An 18,034-nucleotide genomic window follows, 5' to 3' on the forward strand; every position below is an offset into this window, starting at 1 on the left:
ATGTATATATATGTATATATGTATATATGTATATACACACACACACACACACACTCACATAATGCTTACAACTTGGTCCAATCCACCTAATTTTGGCCTTGAGCTTAAAGAAATACAAGAGTCATTATCCAAATACAGCTTAAATATCCACAAGACTGTGTATTACTATGGATTATGTATTACAGTGAATAAGGAAGACCAAAGAAAAGTCAATGCTTTTAAGTTGTGGCGTTGGTGAAGAATACTTAAAAGTATCACGGACTACCAGAACTAACAAATCTGTCCTGGAAGAAGTGCAGCGGGAATGCTCCTTGGAAGCGAGAATGGCCAGACTTCATCTCACCTACTCGGTCATGCTGTTAGAAAGGACCATGCATTCCCTGGATATCATGTTTGATAAAGTGGAGGGTCAGCAAAAAAGGGGAAGGCTCTCAATGAGATGGACTGACACAGTAGCTGCAATAATGGGCTCAAATATAGCAAAGATTGTGAAGCTTGTGCAGGACCAGGTAGTGACGGCATCCAACAAGTGACCTTACAGGGGTGGACTAACCAGTAAGCATTGTTTGTACAGGTTTACTAGTGTTTATTAATCATCTTGCTTATTGGTTTTTCTGTCCCTAACTTCTTTCTAGTGTGTGCATGGTTATATGGCAGGAACAAGAAAATTACTTTTTTCAATTTTAAGAGTAGTTACCAGTCTCTCAATTTCTAGTACTATCATCTCACACATAAAAGTATGAATTAGTTAAGAACAGACTACACAAAGTCAGGCTTTGCCAGATTGTAACTTTTGGGAAATTAAATTGTGTCCCAGGATAGCAGTATCAACCTTACGTTTTTGAGATTGAAGAAATAAAAGTACTGCAGATATTAGTGCTGTATGTATATTGACATTCATTTAAAAACTAACAGATTGGTGATAGTTGTATATCATGAATATTGTCACTTACGTGTAAAATCAACACAGCAAATCTTCTAATATACAGTAAAATCTGTGAGAGGTGGAACCTGATGGGACTACCTTGATTTCTGAGTCTTGCAAGATTTCTGCCTTTGACAGGGCTCAATCAGCATTTTTCTGTCACTATTGGTGGCTTTCACCAATTGGCTTTTTTTAATTGGGTGAAAGTTTACAAAGCAATTTTCCATTCAACAATTTATATATTTTGTTCTGTGACATTAGTTGCAATACCCTCAAGAGTTTCTTCCCACTTTCTCCCTGGGTTCCCCATTTCCATTTGTCCTCTTTCCCACCCCTTCTGCCTTTCTGGGATTTGCTTTGGGCAAAGCTGCCCTATTGGTCTCTTATGATTGTTCTGAGAAGTATGTTATTCACAGATGCTACAGTTCAGATAGGTGATCCCCAGGAAAGGGTTCAGTTCCAGATTTGAAGGGTGGTGAAGGGCTGCTCTCAGGAGTTTCACCAAGCTCCATTAGACCAGTTAAGTGTATTTTATTATCTTGAATTTTGTTCTACATTTTTCTCCCATTCTGTCTACCATCTTCTGTGGCCCCAATCAGAGCAGTGGGTGGTGGTTGTTATTTGCCACCAAGTCAGCCCGACTCCTAGCGACCCCTCCTTGGGTTTCCGAGGCAGTTATCACTACGGAAGTAGGATTGCCCAACCTTCCTTCCGAGGAGTGGCTGGTGGGTTTGAACCGCCAGCCTCCTGGTTAGCAGTCAAGTGCCTTAGGCACTGTGCTACCAGAGCTCCTAGTGGCGGCCAAAAACCATCTAGTTCTGATATCACAGTCCATTACCCCCTTGGACTAATTTTTTCCTAGTTTGATTTTCAGTTCTTGGCTCCAGCCAGGAACAGCCAAAAGCTGCATCTTAGATGGATGCTCACAAACTTTTAAGACCCGTCGTTATTCAACAGGTACTAGGGCTTGGCCTCAGACCTAAGGCAGTCACCTGCCACACACAATGCTGGGGAGCTCTGGTAGCATAGTGACTAAGGCATTTGACTGCTAATCAGAAGACAAAGGCTGGTGGTTCAAACCCATCAGCCACTCCTCTGAAGGAAGGCTGGGCAATCTACTTCCAAAGTAATACTGCCTCAGAAACCCAAGGAGGGCTCACTATGAGTCAGGTATGGCTTGATATCACATAGCAACAACAAAGATACCTTGTGTTTCAAGGAGGGGTGTCACAATGAGTCGGGATCAACTTGACAGCAGTAAGTTTGGGGTATTTTGGTTTGTACTTTGTGACCAATTCAGAGTAACCAGCACTGCATTCAAACCTTAAATCCCCAAAGTATAACAGCCATTTATTTATGTCGAACTTTTAACAATTCATTCCATGGTTTATTCATTGTTAATAGGTAACATGAACCAAACTTTATATAATGTATGAAGGGAGTACATGAAGAAGAATCAAATATCTTCAAAACAGCCTCAAGTTCTTAAAAGTTTGCTCTATTATAGAGACATGGACAAAAGCACAAGGTAGCTTAAGTCTAATCACTGATGAATAACATTAGCAGGAATAAAAAGTAAATAAATTATATTCATAATTAATTATACTTAAAACAGCAGCTATCAGAATATATCTAAAACTGAAGATAAAAGGTCTTTATTTTACAGTATATATAATTCCATCATTAACTCTTCACAATATACAAAATATTAACAAATTTCAAGCACTTATTTTTAAGTCTGACACACACTTCAAATACAGAAATGTTAAAACGGCCCAACTATACTAAGCAACTTTTCCATCAATGACTCTAGTTCACTAGTTCAAGCTGAACACTCATCCTCCGAAGCACTTCTTCAGGCATACAAAAAACAGGACTGACAGGTTTAATCTGTTCTTCTCCCAAAAGTGATAGTCCAGCAATTCCAAATAAAGTATGAAAAGGATCTACCTATTAAGAAAATAAATCCATTTATATGCAGTATTAGCAAATGAGAAGTTTCTTAGTTACCTCGACTATTTACTACCATTGTTGGCTACACATCTTTTTTCTGAAGCATGAATTCTTTTTTTATTGTGATTACACATCTTTTTTCTGAAGCATGAATTCTTTATTGTGATTTGGGTGAAAATCTACAGAGCAAATTCACTTTCCATACAGCAGTTCAAATACACTGTCTCATGACATTGACTACAATTTACTACAATGCTACAGCTCCCTCCCACTTCCTCCCCACAGTTACCCCTTTCCTGTGTCCATCCCTCCATGCACTCCTACCTCCTGAGCTATCTCCCTGTCCATAAACAGCCCTTCTTTCTCCCATGATTGTTCTCTCCAAGGAGTGTATCTACCTCAAGTAAATGTTTAAGTCATATGCCTGTCTTTTGTTTTTTAAGCCTGAATTTTATTTTAACCTTTCCTACTGAATTATAATTTCCCATCATGGTATTTATCACAGTACTGAAATGGCTCTATCAAAAATATTGGCCATTTTGTATGGGCAATATCTAGCAGTGAGTGCCTAGTCCATGGCTCTAGTTAAACTATGTGCTCTTCTGTATATACCATTCTATCACTATAGTCTCTTTTTTCACTCAATTAAAGTCACTGCCTATGTGACCAAGCCGACACCTCAATTTGATAACTTTTTAAGAATGCTTCCACAGCTGCTTCCTACAACTCATAATTTCTTATCAATATAAATGTTTTAAAACTTCCAAAACAAAAATATTTAACTGTGGTGTTAAATATAGGACCTAAACTCACTAAAGGAGCTCTGGTAGCACAGTGCCTAATCCATATGATTGCTATCCAGAAGGCTGGTGGTTCAAACCCACCAACCACCCCATGGAAGCCAGACTGGGCAGTCTACTTCCATAAAGACTTACCGCCTCAGAAACCCAATGGGGTCACTATGAGTCAGAATTGACTTGACAGCAGAAAGTTTGGGTTTTTGGTTTTAAACTCACTGTATTTCGGCAGTAACTGGTAAGAAATTTCAGTTAAGGTTCATATATCAAAAGAAACAACTAATAAATTAAGATGTATGTCCTGCTTTTGAAATGATGTATTGAGTCATTTTCAAAGGAACACCTACAATACAGTCCATGTCTAAGTCTGGAAATGCCTGGAACCATAAAGGCAAAGCAAGCTAAGCACACAGAACAAAACCAAAAAGCAAACCACTGGTGTACATGAATTACCTTGATACTTACCATATCTCCTGGCCTGTCTGCAAATCCCCCCGTTTCTTCATCTTGACATGCTAAAATGAAACTCCGTAGTTTCTCTCTGTCAATCCAATGAAGCCTTCCAATTATTTTTAGGGAAGCCAACACCCACCATGAATAGCATACATCTGGTAACTTAAGAAAAAAAAATGACAAAGCGTTATCCCCATTTTATTCTCTAACCATTTATTATTATTTCCCAATAGTTGTACCAATCCATAAGTACTCATGCTAACTGTTTGTATTACTAAATATTCAACAAGGATACATCTAGCTTTTTATATTATCTAGTGACATAAAAACCATATAAAATTTAAATTTGTTTCCAACTTTATAGAACAGTCATGCCCACTTATTTTCAGATTTTTTATGCATCCTTTTGTTACGCAGTTGTATGGATCACAGAGCTGAAAATATTTCCTGCCTGGTTCTTTACAGAGAAATGTATGAGAGACTTAAAATTATCAAAAACTGGCTGGGTTTCCCTACAAACAACTAACTAAATATTTTGAATAAAAACAACAAAAAAGTAATGCCTGAATATAAATCTTTTAAACTAAGGGTGTTTGGTATTTTACATTCTCCTGTAGCTAACCCTGTAGTCCTAATGTCTATTTTAGAATATAAGACAAAAAAAGTGAGAAGGTATTATGTATACCTTTTCAAGTGTCTTTAAAATGAAAATCTAATTAAAATTTTAACCCCTGGTGCTCTCTACTTTTGTAAAGACCATCCTTTTTATGATCTACCACTGAAAAATAGTAAGGGATGAAGATAGGTTCATCATTCAATTACAAGTGCAATATTTAAACATGCAGGGCAAAAAATGGTATACGCTCAAGATTATAAAGCTAGAAGAATATAGCTTATCTTACTAAAACAATACCTTCTCTGGCCTTCCATTGAGTCCACCTGATGGTAACTGCCGTTCACAAAGCCACCAACCGAGTAAATCAGAATTTACTTGATGCAACTGATTAGTAATAGCAAGGAATCCTGTGCAACAATAGATCTAAAATTACAGACATAAAGTATACGTGTATAAAAACTATTTTAATTTTTCCAGAGTAAAATACGATTACTAACATTTTAGCTTTGTGATCTATCAACTAAAACACTTAACTACTTCAACATGTGTAAGCATATTGTTGCTAGGTTCCAATTCTGCATCGAAAAACTACCAAAGTATCTCACATTATCAGTATTATTTTTTTAACTCCGGCACACCAGCAAATAGTTGCCTATTTAATCTGGGGTAGGAAAAATGTTTCAATCTGCAAAGCCAGTCAAATATTAATGGGAAATGAAATGATACCTTTAGTGTCTACAACAGTTATTTCTCATTTGCCTGATCAGAGGGTTTCACAAAAGGGGAAGGTATATAAGACAACCATGGCACCTAACATAACATTGTAGAACAAATGTCCTCCTTAATCAGCAATTAAGCAATTCTTATGTAACATCTCACATTACCTACTTAATTACATTAAATTCAATTAACTTAACTTCATACATATCGAAGACAGGAGCTCTGGTGATGCCCTGTTAAGGCACTAGGTTGCTAACTAAAAGGTAAGCTGTTCAAATCCACCAGGTGCTCTGCAGGAGAAAACAATGCAGCCTGCTTCCATAAAGATTTACAGCCTTCGAAAGCCTATAGGGGTTGTTGTGAGTCAGAATCGACTTGATGGCCAAAACAAAAAAAAAACCCAAACTCATGGCCATGGAGTCTTATGCAACTCATAGCAGCCACTCCTAAGGTCTCTGAGGCAAAATCGCTACAGAAGTAGATTGCTCAATGTGAAAGACACTGAAACTAGGGAAGTTTACTACACTGGTTTGTTTCAAAATTGACCCAAATTTTAATTTGCATTAACAAATTACCTGCCCAGCATGAGATTCAGAACCTGGTCTGCAACCAAATCCACCATCAAAGTTCATACATGACAAAACAAATTCAATTGCCTTTTCCACATTAATAGCATCCAATTTCCCCTACAAACAGAAAAATATGGCTATTAAATTCCAGAGTATTCACCTGTGTATAAACACTCCAGCACAACACTGAAAACTTACCAACAGGGCCAGTGTTGCCACAGCACAGAAAGAAAATCTTGTATCAATTTCTCCTAAAAGGACCAAACCAAAGTAAATTATTGTATTTAGTTACACTTAACTAAAACTTCATTTTAGTTAAGATTTGGTTATTTTTCCAGGTCTCAGAATAATTCTAGAGCTAAAATAGTAATAATCAACTTTAGGTTCAGAATACATGCCAACTCATCACTGACCCAAAAAAGTAGCAGAGGTTTTTGATTATAATACACAATGCAACTTAAAAAAAAAAAAAAAAAAACATTAAAATCTGACAACTACCAATGATTATGTTAAATTTCTCCAAGAGTTTTACATTACAGAGTGAGGAGGAAAGTTTAAAATGACTTTACTTCTAAGAACTAGAAAATGCTTGGTGACATAACAAGAAATGAGCTTGAGTTGCTTATACACTGCACAGTAAGTTAATTATATAACAGAGACAAACAAAAGCACTAGTGAAGTTTTAATGTCATTAAACTTACCCTATCTTATAAAAGTAGATTTTCACATCCCATGAAGCAGCTGGTCTCTCCGGCCTGCACTACGTACAACCCTAAAGCAGAGATTATCTACATTTACCAAGTAAAACTGTCCTCCCTCCCTCCACTCAAATATTCAGTAAGTTTGCAAAGTTTTTCAAATTATTGTTTCTTTTCACTTAAAAAAAAAACTTTACAAAGCTACCAAATATTATCAGAAAAAGCCTTCACCTACCTTATCTTTTAGACTGGCCCTCTCTGTTCGAATACTCCTGCAGATAAAACTACCACAGTGCATGCTGGAACTTCCAGCAGGCCAGTTAAGTCCCGTTAGACCAGCTGCTTAGTGGGACCTGAAAAGATGAAAAACTTAAAAAATAAATTTCAGTGTCCAATGATACATTTAGACACAGAATCTTTGTACTATAATCTCCTTATAAATTATTAGCAAAGCTTCAAATCCATCGCATTTTTAAAAATAATCATTTGCCAAGAACCAAATTAGCATTTAATCTCAAAGACTTTTTTGCAGCAAAGCTTATTCCTAGAATAGACACAATATGATACTAATTATTAGTATTTTAGGTATCAGACTATATTTTTGACATTACCCCAAACGTCTCCAGCAAAAGAACCATCTTCTTTCTGTAGACTTTGAACATATTCCACAATTTTATTTACATCAATAATGTTAATACTATCGTATAGAGTAAGAATCTGCAATAGAAACAATCCATATTAAGTGTATTTATCTCTTCAAAATTGCTTTTATTTGTTCTAATGCTGTTTTTGCTCAACTTAAGTTGCCAAACAAGCTTATCTTTTGTCTATCAATGTAAACTTCTCAAATATGCAGAATACTCTCTACCCACTGAACCCAATGCCACTGAATCAATTCCTACTGTTAGCAACCCTACACAATTGAGTACAACTACCCCCCAGAGTTTTCATAGCTGTAAATCTTTATGGAAGCAGACTGCCATGTCTTTCTCCTACAGAGCAACTGAAGGTTTCAAAAGGCCTACTTTTTGATTATCAGCCAAATACCTTAACCACTACACCAGATCCAGTAATAAAATTATACATCATTTAAAAAAAAAAAAAAAAAAACCCAATCGTTAAGACTCAATTTCTTTTCTACATCTAAATTTTAACTTGGCATTCTAGACTACTGCCATATATACTAAATATGTACAAGTGGACTTTAAGTCCAAATGTTCATAGATTTTCACTAATATCAAACATGAAACATATAAATCCACTTGGTAGTTCTTGAATATCATCATCCAAGGTCTCAGCGTAATTCTAGAGCTTGCTGATACACATCAACTTTGTATTCAGCTAATACATGCCATCACATCATTGACCTTGTAAATTACAGATAACATCTGCAAAGATTGACATGATTTTTGTAACCTTTATACCTAGTTTCAATTTCCCACTGTCAGGTTAGAATATACTACACAAAGACTGATTTCAATTATTTACCTGGACAGCACTAAGAGTGTACAAAAGATGAGGATCATGTCCAATACTGGCACTTATTCCACCAGATTCATGTTGACATGACTTAATAAACGTCAGTATTTCTTCTCTATTCATGCGGTGAAGTTGTCCCATGAGATCCATTACTGTCAGGCCCCAATAGATGCCACTCATTCTCAAATACTCAGACATACAGTATTCCTGAAACATACAATTATTTTACTGAAATAATGATGTATTGTTAAAACTCATTTGCATTTCCCACTCACTGGCATCTAGCAGATTCTGACTCATAGTGACCCTATAGGACAGACTAGAACTGCCAGACTTTGGGTTAGCAACCCAATGATTTAGCCATAGTGCCACCAGAGCTGTTTTCCCATGTTCGGTACTTCAAAAATTGATTAGTAAGAGAGACTCAACATACAAAGGCTAACTAGCAGACTGTTCTGCCTTCACCTGCTAAGGTATTATTTATGTTTGTGGCTCTGAAATTCTGATCACTTTCAAACATGGTCTATTAATCAAAAAAAAAAAAAAAGTATTATCTGAGAAACATATGATTAAATTTATCTGTGGCTGGCAATATCCGAGAGTTGTAGTCTCTCCCCAGAACCAACTAAAGGTGAATTGTCAGTTTAATTCTGTTGGTGAAGAAAATGTACATAAATTATCTGGACTCTATCCTCAGAAGGAAGGTTGGGCAATCTACTTCCCTAGTGATACTGCCTCAGAAACCCAAGGAAGAGTCACTATGGGGCAAGTCCAACTCAAATAACAGCAAGTAACAGCAACATATATCTATTAATAAATTACATACTCACCTTCTGGAAACCAAATTGACTAAATCGTGCAAGAAAAGTGATTAAAGCCAACGTGAAACAGTGAATAAGGACACATGAAAATTTCTATTAAAGCATCCAGAAATTTTTGCTGCAATCATCAATGCATCTCATTTTAGAAGTCTCAATCAGGCTGCTTTCTTACTAGTTTGCTGACAACCAAATATCAGGGTTTAAAGTGGGGGGAAAGGTGGATGGGAGTATATGATAGGAGAATGTCAAGCCCTACCTCTATAAACTGCTACTAAAGAATATTAATTGCCAAGTTTGGAATTCACCAGTACTTGATGTTCCCAAAGGAGCTCTGGTAGCATAGTGCCTAAGGCACTTGACTGCTAAGCAGAAGGCTGGCGGTTCATATCCACCAGCCACTCCTCAGAAGGAAGGTTGGGCAATCCTACTTCCATAGTGATACTGCCTCGGAAACCCAAGGAGGAGTCGCTATGAGTCATGGCCGACTGGAGGGCATGAAACAACAGATGTTCCCAAAGATGGTAGGAAGTTAACTGTGTAGCAAAGGGTCAGGAAAGATTATTTTGTCTTTAAGGTTGTCATAGACAAAATTCTCCATTTAATATTTCATGGTAAAACTTTTCGAAGGTCTCAGTGTAATTCTAGAGCCAAGTGCTATTCCACATCAGCTGTAGATTCAGATAATACATGCCAACACATCATTGACCTTGAAAGAATCACCATCACTACAAAAGCCAGCAACCTATTCAATGCCTCAAAAACCCCTACAAATCTGGACAGAAGAGAAATTTTATCTGCCAAGATACTGGTAAGAACTAAGACTGATTTTCATGCATAAGGATACGGAGCCCGACCCTTAGACATCCAAGGTGCATGGACTGCACTTTGTAGCCAAGGATACATCTGTCCTGCGCATACAGGAGGTAAACGTTATTTTTCAAATAAATTTTTCTAAGTAAAATGATACATACATAATCATCTTTCTTTGAACCATAGGACGCAATATAATCTGCATGTTTCTCCAGCAACAGGGTATCTGGAGCATCTGATTTGATAACAACATCCTTCTGTGGTGTGCCCTTTCAAAACACAAAAGAACAATCATTTCATAAATTTTATTAATGTTCTGCTAATCTACATACATCTAAAATTTCTACTGATATCACCATCTCATGGAAGACTTTAATGGAAAAATTAGAAGTATTATGGCAATAAAGAACTCTCAGTACTAGAGCTGCATTTTAGTTAGTATTTAGTGATTTTTCAGGTCTCAGAGTAATTCTAGAGCTAAAGTACCAATAATCAACTTTCGATTCAGAATACATGCCAACTCATCATCGACCCAAAACAATGACTAAACTGCATCTGTGTTGTTCATTATCTCTCACTTTAACAATGACAGTAAATTATCATAGAATCTCAGAGCTCACCAATTCTAGACAGTGTAGTTTGTCTGCAGCAGTCAAGCAATAAGTTTTTTTTTTTTTTTTTTCTAACTCTAGTACGTAATCTGCAGTTAGGTTCCCTTCAGAGGTCAATCCTAAAAACGGTTCCAAGCACCTTCTCTGCACCCCAAAAATCTATCCTCTTCAGCCCAACCTTCTCTGTATTTAAAAAGCCCCTATATATTGCAGATGCTGCTCTACTAGTTTGCATTTCTCGTCTGGCTCTTGCTGACTGAGACTGCATGAAAATTACTAAAAAGAGTAAGTTGCAACTTTCCTTTGGACCCCATTTAAAAATATTAGCTACATCTTGACAGAAATAACAAATGATTTTAAGGAATATTTATTAACCTTTAACGGTGATCAAAAATCTGGCTGCTTAACCCTGAAGGGCCCGCCCTACGAGGAAAAAGCTTGTATGAAATGTGGAACAGTAACTCTACCCGCGAGGTCTGCAGAAAACGCTGAGTAATGGCCTACCAAACGAATTCTCAAGGTACCTGCCAAGGCCTATGATCCAACCCAACCATTCTTTAATATTTACTAAACAACCCTAATGTATATGAGCTGCCCAATATTCCCCTACACGGCCTCATCAAAAGCGCAGCACACTAAAGGATCAAACACAATTCTGCACTCACCATGTCCAACACTGAAAAGAGAGAATGGGCAATTTCGGAGCGGATTTAATAGCCCCGCGCCTGCGCAGAACTTCACCTCAGGCCCCCTCTAAGCCCCGGTATAGTTGACTACACTCCCGCCTGAAGGACGGATCAGTTTCGTAGCCGCCGCAAGCCCCTATTCATAGGTGTCCTCTTTGCCTGCGCCCAAATCTGTAACACCCATTTTCTCCTTGGCACTTTCACGTGTTACAGTCACTTTCAGTTTTTGTAAAATTGCTTTAAATAATATTTAAACAACTCCATTGCTTTTAAGAAATTACATAGGAGATTTGAAACGGCCAGTAATTAGTATACTCACTGCCTTGGAACAACAAAAACAACTCGCTGCCATCAGTAGGTCCCAACTCATAGCGACCCCTCCTTGGGTTTCCCAAGCAGTATCTCTAAGGAAGTAGCTTGACCAAGTCTTCCTTCAGAGGAGTGGCTAGTGGGTTTGAACCGCCAGCCTTCTGGTTAGCAGTCAAATGGCTTACACACTATGCCATCAGAGCTCCTGTAATTAATATATTAGTGGGGTTGGGCAACAGTTTTTGAATTATCTTAAGAAAGATTTTACTTGTGTGTGAAATTAATGGTTTTGTTAGATGATTTCCATATTCTGTGGTATCACCTCCCTTTGGAATAAATACAAATACGGATCTCTTCCAGTCAGTTGGCCAGGTGGCTATCTTCAAATTAACTTGACATATACAGAATTAAGTGCCTCCAGCCCAAAATCTGTTGAAACATCTCAATAGGTATTCACTGGATTCCTGGAGCTTTGTTTTTCGCCAATTCCTTCAGTGCAGTTTCGGCTTCTTCCTTCAATACCATTGGTTCTTGATCGTATGCCACCTCCTGAAATGGATTAATACCAACCAATTCTTTCTGGTATGGTAACTGTGTATTCCTTCTATCTTCTTTTGATGGTTCCTGCATCATTCACTATTTTGCACATGTTGTTGTTACGTGCTGTTGAGCCGTCTCCAACTTATAGCAACCCCTCCTTGGGTTTCCGAAGCTGTATCACTATGGAAGTAGATTGCCAAATCTTTTTGCAGCTGGTGGCTTGAATTTTTTGTTCAGTTCCTTCAGCCTGAGAAACGCCAAATGTGTTCTTCCCTTTTGGTTTTCTAACCATGTCTTTGCACATTTAATCATAATCATTGACTTTGTCTTCTTGAGCTGCTCTTTGAAATCTGTTCAGCTCTTTTGTCATTTCTTCCATTTGCTTTAGCTACTCTCCATTCAAGGAGCTCTGGTAGCATAGTGGCTCAGGCACTTGACTGCTAACCAGAAGACTGGCGGTTCAAACCCACCAGCCACTCCTTGGAAGGAGGATGGGGCAATCTACTTCTGTAGTGATACTGCCTCGGAAACCCAAGGAGGGGTCGCTATGAGTCGGGGCCGACTCGACAGCACACAACAACAACTCTCCATTCAAGAGCAGTGTCCGAGTCTCTTCTGACATCCATTTTGGTTTTGTCTTCCTTTTCTGTCTTTTTAATGACCTTTTGCTTTCTTCCTGTATGATGTTCTTGATGTCATTTCACAATTTGTCGGGTTTTCGGTCATTGCTGTTCAGTGCATCAAAGGTTTAGATGATCTCTAAACCTAACAACAACAACAGAAGTGTTTGACAGGTAGTAAGTGTTCAATTAGTATGTTTTGAATAAATGCTCATTTCACATTTCCTTCCTTTTGATTCTGTTCGTTGTAGATCCAGTCCTCTACCGCTCCTCCCATCCACTTTCTCAGGAAGTTCTAATACTTGAAACATTTGTAAATTACTTTCTAAAAAGCATCACCCATATACCTGGATTTGTTTGTCCTGTTTTATGAGCTTTCCTCAGAATTCAGATTTGCTAACTGTAAGGCAGCTACATTTATTTTCATTTGTCTGTTCCTTAAGCCTCACACTCAGGCATTTTGAAACACTCATAAGAAAACAATCTGAGAAGCTGGACTATATGAAGAAGAACGTCACATCATATTGGAGGAAAACTCATCAACAATCTGCGATATGCTGATGACACAACGTTGCTTGCTAAAAGTGAGGATGACTTAAAACACTTACTGATGAAGATTGGAGACTATGGTCTGCAATATGGATTACATCTCAATATAAAGAAAATAAAAATCCTCACAATGGGAACAATAATCAGCATCACAATAAATGGAGAAAAGATTGAAGTGTCAAAGACTTCATATTACTTGGTTCTACAATCAACACCAATGGAAGCAGCCGTCAAGACATCAGACGATGTATTGCATTGGGCAAATCTGCTGCAAAAGACCTCTTCAGGTGCTAAAGAGCAAAGATATCTCCTTGAAGACTAAGGTGCGCCTGACACAAGCCATGGTATTTTCAGTCACCTTGTATGCATGTGAGAGCTGGACAATGAATAAGGAAGACTGCAGAAGAGTTGATGCTTTTGAGTTGTGGTGTTGGTGAAGAGTGCTGAAAGTACCATGAACTGCAAAAGAACTAATAGATCTGTCCTGGAAGAAATGCAGCCGGAATGCTCCTTGAAAGTGAGAATGGCAAGACTTTGTCTCACCTGCTTTAATCATCTTGTAAGAAGGGACCATACCCTGGAGAAGGATATCATGCTGGGAAAAGTGGAGAGTCAATGAAGAAGGGGAAGGCCCTCAACAAGATGGATTGATACAGTGGCTGCAATGATGGGCTCAGGGATCATGGAGCTGGCTCAGGACTGGGCAGTGTTTCATTCAGGTGTCCATAGGGTCACTATGAGTCAGGGATGACACTGGGGAACCTAAAGAAATAACAACATAAGAAAACATTGGCATCCCACCCTGTAGAGAGAAAAAAAAGGAAGAACAGTTAACTACTACTATTCAAATTTAGGAGCTCTGGTAGCATAGTGCCTAAGGCACTTGACTGCTAACCAGAAGGCTGGCGGTTCAAACCCACCAGCCACTCCTCAGAAGGAAGGTTGGGCAATCCTACTTCCGTAGTGATACTGTCTCGGAAACCCAAGGAGGGGTCGCTATGAGTCAGGCCGACTTGACGGCACATAACAACAAAATAACAAGTCATGAGACAAAGTATATGTGAGCTGCTGTATGGAAAGTGAATTTGCTCTGTAAACTTTCACCCAAATCACAATTAAAAAAAAAAAAAAAAAAAAGTCTTACATGAAGAAAGCAAAAGTCATTAAAAAGACAGGAAAGAAAGAAAAGATCAAAATGGATGTCAGAAGATTCAGAAATTTGCACTTGAATGTAGAGTAGTTAAAGCAAATGGAAGAAATGATGAAGTAGAACTGAACAGAGATTTAAAAGGCCAATTTGAGAAGACAAAGTAAAGCATTTCCTCCAGGCTATCCCAAGTGTCATTTCTGCTTTGGCTTTGTTCTCTTGCAATGGAGATAATCTGCCCATGGTTCCCCCATGATGGGGATCTACCCAATTTTCTGATAACTATCTTGTCTTGAAAGGTCTACACCTAGTTTGGGAGGGGTCCTTGGTTCCCTATTGCTACATGACCTCAGAGACTGGAGGACCAAGAAGCCTGACCTTGTCCAGCCCATCCTATCTTTTGACTCAATATCAAAGACAAGAATAGACATCCTAGTTCATTTATGTTAGATCATCCTAGTTCATTCACATTTCTAAGACAAAAGATAACTGAGTCATTTCCCTTTCACTCTTCCCTTGATAAGAAGATCTGGTGGTGCAATGCCTAAGACATTTGACTGCTAACCCAGAAGGCTGATGGATCAAACCCACCAGCTGCTCTGCATAAGGAAGATGGGGCAATCTACTTCTGTAAAGATTTACCACCTTAGAAACCCAAGGGGGTTGCTGTGAGTCAGAATAAACTCAATAGCAGTGAGTTGGATTTTTTTCATATTCTCTTGGTAAGTAGTTTTCTTTTTTTTCTTCTTGATCAAGAGTAGGGAAAAAAGCTCTTTAGCCTTTTTTTTTTCCTAGGCTTCTCCTATGCTCTGGAACTACTAGTTTCACTTTAAGACAAAATTGCCTCTTTTCCTTAAATAAAATACATTCTATAACATCTAACAAGTTATATTGAAAGATTTTGCTTTCAAGTGTGCTAGAGGATAAAAAGACCCAAATTCAAAGATGTTCTATAGAGACAGAACAAAGAATCATCTGAGATGAGAAAAACTGAAGCTGAGTGGAATCAAAGCTCAGCCTGCATCCCTGGTTGAAGGCAGACAAGTAAATATGATAACTCAGTTCCTTAAGAACTGAATAGAATGAAAGCTCAACTATCGCCCCCTACCCTGGTTAAGACAGATAATAAGTAAACATGATAACTCAGTTCATTAAGAACTGAATGGAATGAAAGGTAAATTCACACATCCTCTCCATTGCTATCCCTCTAGAAACAGGTGATAAGTATGTTAATGTGTTTCAGGAGACAACTTGAAAATTAACTTTGGCCTGCAGAAATGAGCAGTGAGACAAACAGGAACAAAGTTGCTGGAAACTGACATTCTCCCCTCTGTCCAAGCCCCAATCAGGTAATGACAGGAAGTTGATGTGACTCATACGGTGTGCAAGCACACTACATTAAAAATTGAATGTCCCTTTAAACCAAGGTGAAGAAAGCTTCAGCCAATCCTCAGTTAATTCACACCCAAATTCCTGAAGTTTTTATCAATATGTGTAACCCCTCTCTCCTGAAGCTTACAAAACTGTATCCCAACCTCCATTTGGGGAGTCAGATTTGGGTACTGGCCCTTGTCTCCTCGCATTGCCACTTTGCAATAGATAATTTTCTCTCTTCTTAATCACTTGGTGTGTAAACTATTTTGACCTGGTTGCACACCAGTCAGGAAACCACATTTGGTCTGACTTCAAAACTATCTGCATGTACACAGTACAGATAGGCAAATCGAGTCCACTGAGTCATGGCCGTGGGGCTAATTACATATGATCGAAAATAAGGGAAATCATCACTGAATCATGATTGGTAGCAAATCAGTTCATCACTGTTGCAGGCAGGACTGCAGAAGTGGGGAAAGAATTGGGCTACATACATAATTGAAAATTAAAAATGATTACATGATTACATTCTGTGCCTTGATTATCTGGCTATGTTGCTCTTATTGTTAGTTGCCACTGAATTGACTCCGACTCATACTGACCTTATGTATAATAGATTGGAATACTGGCTACATTGTGGTCCAGAAAGGTAGTTGTTAGGTAACACTGAGTCTGTTCTGCTCATAGCAACCACATGCACAACAGAACAAAACCTGGCTACCTGGTGGTCCAGATATGACTCATGACCATGCAACTTGAGTCATAGCCACCAGATGGCTATAAGACAATATCAGGACCCCACCCTCTGGTGGGGAACTCTGGTGACCTTGTGCCTAAGGCATTTGACTGCTAACCAGAAGGCTGGCAGTTCAAACCGACTAGCCACCCACTCCTCGGAAGGAAGGTTGAGCAATCTACTTCCTTAGAGATACTGCCTTGGAAATTCAAGGAGAGGTCGTTATGAGTTGGATCCGACTCAGTGGCAGTGAGTTTGGTTTTTGGTTTGGTACCCTCTGGTAGTGTAGTGCCTAAGGCATTTGAATGCTAACCAGAAGGCTGGCAGTTCAAACCCACAAGTCACTCCTCGGAAGGAAGATTGGGCAATCTATGTCCATAGAGATACTACCTCAGAAACCCAAGGAAGGGTGGCTGTGAGTCAGGATCAACTTGATAGATGAAAGTTTGGTTTTTTTCTTTGAAGACACACCCAGGCAAGTTCTCTAGTTCTTTGTGTAACCATGATATATTTAGTTTATATATGTATATATATGTGTGTGTGTGTGTGTGTGTGTGTGTATACATATATGTGTTAGACTGGGTTGTCTAGAGAAACAAAAACCCATAAAGCTTATATATATATGTATATATATAGAGAAATTTATCTTAGGAAAATGGCTCACACACTTATAGAAGCTGGCAAGTCAAAAGTTCCTGGATCAAACGTCAAGCTGGAGGCTTTTCCTGGCTCTTGCAACTGCAGGGGCTGAGGAGCTCATGGCTGGCAGGCAGTACACCTGCTGTTGACTCCAACAAATGACGAATCCAAGATCTCCAGGCTGAATGGTGGACTGTTCATTCATGGACAGTTGTAGGCTGCACAACAGAATCCCAATCCACAGAAAAGTATCTCTCTTCCCAGGATGTCCTTGAATATACTGGAAGCAGACCACACCCCTAGGAAAACTCCCTTTCAACAGATTGGCCACTCAGAATATAGTCATCTGATCCCATCATGGAAACAACCACACCACAACAGCTCAAACCACACAGAATTATGGTCCAGCCAAGTTGACACACAACTCCAAATATCACAGTCCACCCCTGGTCAACTTGGCAGTTGTACACATCTTCTTAACCATATATAATCTCTAAATAAGGATAATTATAAAGTCATATTTGTGCCTAACATGATATGCTAACACACATACTACCAAAATGCATTAACCATATTTACATGTCACAGTTCTTAACAGAAGGAAACAAAAATATTTGATGCACAAATACAATGAAGAAATATAACAATCACGGTCCTCATTTCTGCAACTGGTCACGTGGTTGTAGTTGATATTTAGACCTACCTTATTCTACCACCCATTCTGTATTCCCTTTGCCCTCAGCAAGCAACTCAGCTGGTCGTGGTTCCTTGTCTGGTGGGGCAACACAAATCTTCATTCCGAAGGGTCTGGGCCATTAGTAATCATATCATAATTGCATTGCTGTAATTTTCCAGACTTTATTCACAAGGCATGATAGTACTAAGAGACGTCCTAAAGAATCTCCTGTATTCCAGACATATTCTTCTTTACCTTCATTATGTAAAGCCAATCCAATTTCCCCTTGGTAATCAGGATCTATCA

The 18,034-nt window shown here is 38.5% G+C and overlaps 1 protein-coding gene and 4 non-coding genes across 5 annotated transcripts in view; all 5 read right to left on the minus strand.

Annotated features, from left to right (window-relative positions):
- Nucleotides 1-2,734: 2,734 nt before the first annotated feature.
- Nucleotides 2,735-18,034, minus strand: part of RABGGTB (Rab geranylgeranyltransferase subunit beta) — a 22,297-nt gene continuing 6,997 nt past the window's right edge. The window contains 10 exon segments of the mRNA XM_042783310.1: nucleotides 2,735-2,875; nucleotides 4,141-4,290; nucleotides 5,042-5,167; nucleotides 6,040-6,150; nucleotides 6,232-6,284; nucleotides 7,343-7,448; nucleotides 8,220-8,417; nucleotides 10,003-10,110; nucleotides 10,198-10,211; nucleotides 11,130-11,274. Coding sequence (XP_042639244.1) covers nucleotides 2,735-2,875; nucleotides 4,141-4,290; nucleotides 5,042-5,167; nucleotides 6,040-6,150; nucleotides 6,232-6,284; nucleotides 7,343-7,448; nucleotides 8,220-8,417; nucleotides 10,003-10,110; nucleotides 10,198-10,211; nucleotides 11,130-11,274 — 1,152 coding nt within the window.
- On the minus strand, nucleotides 6,369-6,447 carry LOC122151900. Its single transcript, XR_006164333.1, has one exon. It is a non-coding gene; the product is annotated as a small nucleolar RNA SNORD45 (small nucleolar RNA).
- LOC122151897 lies at nucleotides 8,020-8,099 on the minus strand. Its single transcript, XR_006164331.1, has one exon. It is a non-coding gene; the product is annotated as a small nucleolar RNA SNORD45 (small nucleolar RNA).
- Nucleotides 9,656-9,738, minus strand: LOC122151899. The gene has a single exon (XR_006164332.1). It is a non-coding gene; the product is annotated as a small nucleolar RNA SNORD45 (small nucleolar RNA).
- Nucleotides 10,296-10,374, minus strand: LOC122151901. The gene has a single exon (XR_006164334.1). It is a non-coding gene; the product is annotated as a small nucleolar RNA SNORD45 (small nucleolar RNA).

The sequence above is a fragment of the Orycteropus afer genome, unplaced genomic scaffold (assembly GCF_000298275.1).
Source record: "Orycteropus afer afer isolate SDZICR_OR568_19922 unplaced genomic scaffold, OryAfe1.0 scaffold00856, whole genome shotgun sequence".
Classification (NCBI taxonomy): domain Eukaryota; kingdom Metazoa; phylum Chordata; class Mammalia; order Tubulidentata; family Orycteropodidae; genus Orycteropus; species Orycteropus afer.